General features: G+C 41.0%; 1 protein-coding gene across 2 annotated transcripts; it reads right to left on the bottom strand.

Annotated features, from left to right (window-relative positions):
• Nucleotides 1–29: 29 nt before the first annotated feature.
• Nucleotides 30–8,224, bottom strand: LOC121672157 (toll-like receptor 7). 2 transcript variants are annotated; one of them, XM_042044689.1, is made up of 3 exons: nucleotides 8,027–8,224; nucleotides 6,665–6,793; nucleotides 30–4,151 (listed from the first exon to the last, which is right to left on the bottom strand). In XM_042044689.1, the coding sequence occupies exons 1-3, from the start codon at nucleotides 8,027–8,029 to the stop codon at nucleotides 1,011–1,013; spliced, it is 3,273 nt and encodes a 1,090-aa protein (XP_041900623.1). In that variant the 5' UTR covers nucleotides 8,030–8,224; the 3' UTR covers nucleotides 30–1,010. The 2 variants fall into 2 exon arrangements, with proteins under 2 accessions (XP_041900623.1, XP_041900624.1); XM_042044690.1 differs by lacking the exon at nucleotides 6,665–6,793 and having other exon boundaries at nucleotides 8,027–8,223.
• Between the last annotated feature and the right edge of the window lie 824 nt (nucleotides 8,225–9,048).

The following is a 9,048-nucleotide window of genomic DNA, read 5'->3' as shown; positions in this document are numbered from 1 at the left end:
ACTATGATAATTTGGAGGGAAAAAAAATTCTTATTGTCTGTTATATTAGATGAACATTAGTTTTCTTGTTTGTTGTTGTGTTCTTTCTTGTTAGCATGCCTACAACTAAATCAAAAAGGGACTATTTAAAGAAAGGACCAGACAGAAAAGCTAGGCAAGGAACTGCCAGAGGCAGCTGAGATGACAGAATCATAGAATGGTTTGGGTTGGAAGGGATCTGGAAGATCATCTAGTTCTTTGTCTGTTTGGTTTAACTGATTTTCTCCATCTGCCTTGTGCCTCTCCCTCTGCATGTCTGCTCTCTCTTCTTGCAACCATGCAGCAGCTCCATTCACAAGGAATCCCTTTATGTTATAACTCCTTCCCACCTATAGCCTACAAGACCTTCTGAACTCATTTCTCACATATCTTCCCATTTTAGTCCACACACATACTTCCAAGTCTCTTCAGACTTGTGGGTTTTTTGACAGTGCAACAGTGGGAGAGCTCCTGTACCAGATCCAAGCCCCTGACAGCAGTCACAGCAGAATTTGCTTTCCCCGGTTTGCCCACTCAGATAGAAGTGGTAGACTAAGAAACTCTAAGCCTAAGATGAAAAGATAAAAAATCTTTTATTTCCCTAAGATCAAAGAATGAGCTTTTCTAAAGTGATTTTCTGACACAAACATGTCAGCAGTTGCTTTTCTTGATTTTCATAAATACAGCAAATAGAGAAACAATGTATTTTTATAAAAATCACATTTATTCCAAGAGTGTCTAAACAGCAGCAACTTTAGGCATGGTCCAAGCACTCCTTCACCCTGTGTACTCGAGCATATTGACCAAGTGTCTAACCCACACTTTACCTAACCACAGGAGGTGTTAGAGGCCTATTGTGAAATAAAAGCTGGAAGTGGTGATATTCTGCAACAGTGACTTCCAGGGGGTAGTGCATCATTTCTTGCTGTGCACTAATAAGTGCCAAGCAAGGTGCATGTGTATCATAACAATATTTAAGGGAAAGGGTAGGACTAAACAGTTTCTTGGAGAAGCTTGTTGTAAGCCAGTGAATTGCTTGTAGCTATGGCATTTTTCAGGCACTGCCAGAAGTAGGGCTGAGACTGAGGGTTAGTTGGCCATTCCAGGACTGAACTTCTGCACAGCCTCTTCCTCAGCCGGACATAGCGAGACTTCTGCAAAACCTTCTCAAGAAATATCAAGATAATGACATCCATTTTGTCATCTAGAAGCCGCTGATGAGCCATGTAAAATGTTGTCTTAAAGCTGCCGCTTTTAATATACTTGTTGGTCAGCACAAATATGGTCTTTTTGCTCAGCTGAATGCTCTGGGAAAGGTTGTCAAAGACTGGCTGTCCTGGGAGCCAGTCCCTTCCTTCCAGGCATAAATTGAACTGCCTGGCTTTTTGGTTTTCCAGCCTTTCAACCAGTTCCTGCAGCACCCACTCATTCACAGCTGCATCTTCATTGTCATAGGCAATAAAGGCATCGTAGCAGGCGTCTGGTAAAGACAAGCGCCGATAGCCCTTCAGCTTGGCAGTGCAGTAATGGTAGCTATACCACACATCCCAGAAGTAGAGGTGGCTCATCACTGTGAACACCATAAAGCCAAGGACGGTTGAAGCTGACAGAGCGTACAGGATCAAATACGACGTGTCCAGCTGACAGGTATACAGATCCAAGAAAACCACGCTCCTTCCCTTATGTGCCCCTGGGCCAGCACAGGTCACGTCTGTGGCCAGAAGAGGAATGGTCACCTGTGTCTGATTGATCCACCAGACAAACCACACAGCCTCACAGTTACACTTAAAAGGATTGCCATGCAAAAGCAGCATCTCCAGGTTGTTAATGACATTCTCGGGGAAGCTGGATCTCTTAATTATTTCAATCTTGTTTGAGCTGAGGTCCAAGTACCTCAGTTTAAAAGCACCTCTGAGAAAATGTTTGGTTAATCGCTGAATGCGATTGTTTCGGAGCATCAGTTTTTGGAGTGATGAGGTGCAATTGGACAGTTCTTTGGGAACAGTAGTCAGAAGGTTATTGCTCAGGTCCAGAGTTACTAGGTTCCTCAGAGAGGGGAGGCTTCCCCAGATGAAACTCTTCAGTTGATTATTTGTTAAGTTGAGGATCTTGAGACTAGGAGGCATTCCTTTAAAAACATCATGAGGCAAAAAACTGAGCGAGTTGAAGGAAATATCCAGTTCTTCCAGGCTGGTCAGATTCTTGAAGAAGGACAAGTATCTAGCATTGCCATCCACCCATAAAGCATCTAAACGATTTCCTCTGAATTCTAAAATTCTAAGAGATTGGCTTTCCATTCCTGTATCAATAGTGGTAGAAATGTCATTCTCATTCATCATCAGCTTCTTCAGATGGGCTAGGTTTTTCATAAAACTAAGCACGTGAGTAACACCTTCTGCCAGAAAATAATGCTGGTTATTGCTCAGATCTAGAATTTCTAAAAATTTTAGCTCTTTGAAAGCAGTTTGGTGTAGCAAATCAACCCTGTTGTTAGAAAAATCCAGATATTTCAATCCAGACAGGTAAGAGAATTCACTTCCATTTAAAGTTTGACTTATTGCATTATCTGACAAGTTGAGACATTTGAGGGAGCTAAGTCCCAGGAAGTCTGAGGGGTTAACAAAAAATACATTGTTTCTGCTTAAATCCAGAGTTTTTCCGTAGTTAAGGCAATCTTCCTTAACTATAGATTGGTAGGAAGAAGCCTCTTTGTCTTTGGAACGGCAGCTTCGCTCATACACGTCATACCTGAAATAATGCATCTCTTGTCGTACTTGCCTGTTGTATTGCTCAACTGAAATGCCAGGATTAGAGCAAAATCCATAGAAGTTGCTTTCCCCTGAAGAAGGAGAAATTTTATTCACTGAGAGGTCAATGAACTTAAGAGCTGGGAATTCTTCAAACACTGTCAGGTCTGCAACTTTAATAAAGTTAGTCCCGAGATCCAACATGGTTAGATTCTGAAGACCGAGCAGTGGACGTAGATCTTGTGCTCTCAGTTCTTTAAAGACATAACCCTTGAGCCTCAGGGTTTCCAGGTTATAGAGAGAAGAAAATGTCTTAGAAAGATTCAAGAAGGGAGAATACACCTTCACTTCAAAGTTGAAGGACAGATCAAGCTGCATAAGGCTGGGGATAAATGTCAAAAACTGAGCATCTCCAATCTCCCTCATGAGGAAATTTTGGGAGAGGTCAAGTTCTTTGAGATTCTTGATGTTTTTAAACCAGCTGCTGGGTATGCTCTGAAGAGAGTTACTGTGAAGTCGCAAAATTCTTAAATTTTCCAAGGAGTCAAAAGCCTTTGAATGTATCTGAATCGAGCTCTTGGGACAAGGAATGCAAGGATACGGGGCATCATAGCAACGTGGGCAATTACCACTTAGGTCAAGAATTTCTAGTTTGGAAAGGCCACTTAAATCCTGTTCGTGAATCACTTGAATCATGTTGTTGTAAATATACAATTCCTTTAAAGTAGATGACAAATTGGGTGGAATATGTGTTAAGTTGTTGGACTTCAGGGATAGTATTGTTAACTTTTTCAGCCCCAGAAAGGCTGTTTTCTCAATTTCAAATGAAACGTTGCATGGATTGCGGTAGTAACAGTTCTGTCCAAGATACAATACCTCTATGTTTCCTAGCTCTGAGAAGCTGGCTTCATGGATAGAAAAGATACTGTTTGCTTCCAGGCTCAGCAGGGTTAAAGTAGCCGGAAGACCTCGGGGTATTTCTGCCAGCTGGTTTGCATCCAAATACAATGACTTCAATCTTGTCAGGGCAGCAAAACTACCAGTCTCAATCTTCAGTTTGCTAGTGCACACATTATCTTTGGGGCCAAGTTTGACAGGCACACAGTTGCATCTGAAGTCAATCTCCTGGAGGTTTTCAAGATGATCAAAGGATGTTGGGTAGATGTGGGGGATATGGTTAATACTCAGGGTAAGGTTGGTAACATTTCCAGGGATCCCTCTGGGAACTTCTTTAAGGCGCCGATCAGTGCAGTCCACTGTCACAGTGCCTTCTGAGGACTTAACATCACAGGGTAAAGTTTTGGGAAACCAAGCCCCTGACAGCAGCATTGGGAATATGAAGAGCAGGATAAATGGCAATGCATTTGACATCTTTGCACGAGATACCTAAAACCAAGGAAATACGGAAGTATTAGTTTAATGCAATGAGAATATTTCACCTACACACTGGGTCAGGCCAACTATACAGCTAAATTGGGGTCCTGGTCACACACACTGACCATGGATGGATGTGCAGGTAGGAATATATGTTTCCGGAGGCATATGTTGGTGGTTCCTCAAATCTTTTTTTATTTTATCATCACCAAGAATTCTAATATTAATTTAAATATCACTCTCTAAAAAATGAATTATTAAAAAACATCTCCTGAGAAAGTGACAAGGGGTAATTAAAGTCCATGTCTCTGTGAATACTCCTTTTTAAGGGGAAATAAGAGGTGTTCAACATCCAGCAGGTTGCCATTGCATATTAACGTAGATGAGCACAGTTACTTTTTCTAAGCGTATACAAGATCTATACTCAAAATCTCAACTCAAAAGCTTGTGTAAACTTCCAAAACTGCACTAACAGGTGACTGAGTTCCGAATTCAAATTTAACATTATCATGAGTATTCTTCCTCTAGTAAGTGGCAGAATAGATGTAGAGTTGACCTAAGAAAGTCAATGTCTTTATTTCCTTAAAGTTTATTACCAGTTTTCATTTTCACTGTCCAATAAGGGACGAGGGACAAGAAAACAATGTATCTGGGTGAGGTGGGAACATGAAAATCGAAGACAAGTTTAAAACTGGGTATGTTCCATGAAAGACTAATAACCAGCCTAAATAACCAGAGCAAAAATCCCACAGACATTTTAGGAAGCTTCTGAAACACTCTGTCTGTTGAGACTTTGTGGTCTTGCTGGCTTCATAGATTTGTGGGTATTATGGGAAGAGCTTTTAATATTTCACAACTTACTGGTTATTTTCTCAGCAGCAGTCAGTGTCAAGGAAACCCTGGCTGGCAGACTGCCAGCCTTGGCTTGTGTGGCACAGGCAGAAGGGCCATGACCATCTTGCTGCCTTGCCCTGTATCTAATTGCTTGCATCTGGTGTTGGTCAAGAGTTTTAAAGACAAGACACCTCACGAAAATCATCATCCTTGTTTCTTCCTTGAAAACTCAGTGGTGGAGGCTTGTATGGCACATAGGGGGCTCTTAAACCACCAGGATTAGTTATGTGTGGCATAATATTGATTAAATGTCACAACCCAATTAAGTAGGTGAAAATCAGATGATTAGGTAAAATGTTCAAGATACATGGAAATGTTTTTGTCTCTTTAGCTGTGACACAAGAACATACAGAGACTTGCCAAGCAGTCTGTGTAAACCCTGTCAAGTGCTGCCAAAGATGTGCCTTGCAGGTGATACGGACCTAGAGGTGAAGCGAGGCTTTCTGTTGCACGCCCTGTTTACTTCAAGCACTGTGTCCCCTGTACAACTTTGTGTTTCTATGTTACCTATGCTGAATCTACCTCTGCATCCATGTATCTGGAAATGTGAGAGAAGCCAGATCAGGTCTCACACAGCACTGCACTTCTGCTATCTTGACTCAACATCCAAATGGCATCACTTTGGTATTTCTTTCAGTCATCTTTGGAATTACAGAGCCTCAGTATAGAAGGAAAAATGTAAAAGTCCACTGCAGACCTTGAATTCAGTGTAACCTGATACAGTGACAGAAGCTACAGTGTTACCACAATTTCCTTGCCCACTCCCTGGAAGTGCTATGGTGCTTTCTTCTTATCCGCACATGCTCTGAGAAAAGGCAAGGTAGCTAAATACCACGGCTGGTAGCTGTGGCTGTCATTCATACAATTATTCAGAGCAGGCTCATATGGACTAACCAGGCCATGCCTGTGTATTCATATTTCATTATCTCCAACTCTTGTGTTTTCATTTGCTAGGTATCAAATTAACCATCATTTGGCTTATTGGAATTCCCTTTGGAAAATTGCCCAGACAGAGGTCACTGGGTAAGGGAGTTCACCAGTGTTTTCAATACAGTCTAGCCAATCTGCTTTAGAGGAGGATTAAGTTTTCTGATTTCCCGTGCACTTGGATAAAAATTATTATTGAGAGTAATCAGAGTTAAGTGGGGAGTGAATTTGGAAAAGATAAAAGGCATTAATTTCCTTCCACCACCTGAGCTTTTCAGTAGAACCCTTTTTTCCCCACTAATGTGGTCAGGGATGTGGGAAGGAGAAGGAAGGGCTCTGCCATTGCTATTTAATTACATGGAAAATTGAAGGTCTTTTTTAGAGTGACAAGTGACACTGCCAAAGAAAAATTAGGATATATTCCTGAAAAAATTTTGCCTTCCTTCCTTCTTTCCCAGGGGACACAGCATATTATACATGTAAAGGACATTAGGAGACTAACGGAAAACCAAAGAGTGCCTATGCTAACCAAATGGCCTGTGATGTCCCAGAAACTGCCTGCCTCCATTTCTTGCGTTAGCAGACCTATGGACACCAGGGCCAGTCTGTTTACCCAGTGGAGAACAGCAGAGAGCTGATAGGGAAACCATAGAGACTCTGCACTGCAGGACGTGTCACTCCACCATCACATGGGTGCCTTTTACCTTTATCTGTCGACACAGACCACAGCAGACCATGAAGTGCTGGCTGTCACCAGCCATGGACACAGAATCTGTAGTCACTGAAGCAAATACTGACAACTGATGCACATCAAACTCCACCAGCCTTTCTACCTTTAAATGAAGGAAGGGAAAGTTAATTAGGTTCAAGCTTTAAAGATTTGATAAACCAGATTAAACCACTCTGTTGAAGCACTAGAGCAGGGCATGGGCAAGGTGTGATTGCAGTCTAGATTGAAGACTCAAACTTTCCACATGAGCTCATATTCAGTCACTACACGCAGGCCCTTAATTTCAGGTGTTTAACTAAGTTCCTCAATTTGCTGTCATCAATCTTAGTAGCACTGAAATTCAAGAGAGAGTGGGAGAGAGGAGAGAGGCCACTCTGCAGGGACTGTTCAGTTTGAAGATTGAGGGAGATCTGCCTGAGTACACACCAAACAGAGGTTAACACTGCACATTTAGGTGCCTGAAATTAGGTGCGGTGAATCTGGGCTTTGAAAGTCTTCATGAATATGTTCGTAGGCTTCTTAAGAAGTCAAAAAAGACATCTTGAGTCTTACAACGCTCAGGTTTTGAACTCTCACATATTACAGTATTTTTAGGAACCTAAGTATTGTTGCAGAGCCAGCGTAGCTCCTACCATCTTTGTGCTTCATTTCTTTGTATATTCTTCCCTCTCCTGATAATCTTTGTAATGCATTAGCTGTTTTAACTGTAAAGAGTTACATCTTGGGGCTGTATCTGGCTATTTGCATATGTAAAATGTTGCATCCATTATAGTACCAGAACAAACAGAAAGACCTAAATAAGAGCAAGAAGCAATGCTGTCTTGTGCAATGTCTTTGCAATGAGAGGCTTGTTTAAAAGTACAGCAGGAGTATGCGAGCTGTTCTTTTGTCTGTGTTCTATGCTTGGTTTTATAAGGAGTTCAAAAGAACTAATCTACTGATCTTAACTGCTATGTGCACAAACCCCTAATGATTTAGGGTGTTCTTCAAATATTCAGCAACAGTACAGCTATGAGTTTCTGAAGGAAGTTTTTCTGTAGAGGTTCCACATGTATTTTAAGTTGTGACAGGAGGGAAGGGTAGAGAAAAATAAACACCTAAAAACTTGGAGTATTTGGATAAGACATTCGTTACTTGTTCTGTAGCACTGCTGTACAATAAGTATTAGTGCAAATTAATGCTTTCCTTTGCAGACATAATGCTCTGCAGCTTCGAACCATAACAGTAAACTGGACCATTTAGAAAACAGAAAAGCAGAATATGTTCTTGAAAATCTTCCAAAGCAGTTCCAGTCAAAGATACCTAAGAGCAAATTTAAAATGAAAGTTTAACGTACCATTTTCTGTGTGCTTCCAGGTCTGGCAGATTAGATGCTGGAAGAGACTGTAAAACGGAGCAGAAGAAAAACAGCACAGAAGTTGTTTCCAGTGGTTCAGCTGAGGTGTAGAGGAGAATGTAACATGACATACTCAAGACAACAGCAGAAATCACTACTCTGTCACTTCTTTTCACCTCGATTGCAACTTGAGAAATAATTGAATGTGAAACAACTTCTGCAACCTACTTCCTCAAACATTTGTACTTAAAACAACAGTACCTCATTTACTACTCCACCCCACAGAAATAACTGAGTACTCTTATTTTTCCCCCTTTAAAGAAATTCTTACATTACTCATACATCCACGTGCTTTTATTCTCACATGTTGCAATTTGCTCTCTTCTATGCTACTTTTGAACACAGTTTTCATTTCAAACTGGTTTTTACCTAGATACAGTGTCACACCATAAAAAACTGTGAGACCTGCTCCGAAAAGGTAAACATCCAAGCCATGGGGAATTCCAAAGGACAGTTGTGGAATATTTGGCCACAAAGTTTAAGATCAATCAGCAAGGAGAAAAATGTGCTACATACGCATAATCAGTCACTTCAGACTAAACTAAGATTTGCAGAAGCTCAAGTTCCTCCTTTCCCCCACCCCCTCTTTTTAGTGTAAGCTGCATGAAAATAGAGACAGAAGTTGGTAATTGATGTTAACAATAGTTCAGTTTTGGAAGTTTAGTCATTTTTATAATTATTATTATTTGGCATTTACTCCTGATACAAATAGCTTCAAGAAATGGGAGGGTTTTAAGTTGAATACTCTATGGAAATGTCTATTAAGTGACTGGGACTTTGGGGAAGGGAAACAAACCCAACGAGGATAAAAAAGATAGTGAAAAGGGCACAGGAAGTGGCATAGAGCAAGGTTAAAACTGTGTGGGAGACTGTAGAATGGCCAAAGCTTAAAGCTACATGGATAGACTTAAACTGATGACAATCCAGCATTTCACAGAACATGGGGTGTCTTTCTAACAGTT

Source organism: Corvus kubaryi, unplaced genomic scaffold, assembly GCF_017639235.1.
Source record: "Corvus kubaryi isolate FWS band 111438036 unplaced genomic scaffold, C.kubaryi_AGA036_p1.0 39138, whole genome shotgun sequence".
Classification (NCBI taxonomy): domain Eukaryota; kingdom Metazoa; phylum Chordata; class Aves; order Passeriformes; family Corvidae; genus Corvus; species Corvus kubaryi.
Note: the sequence above shows the minus strand (reverse complement) of the source record. Positions and strands in the feature narration are given on the sequence as shown.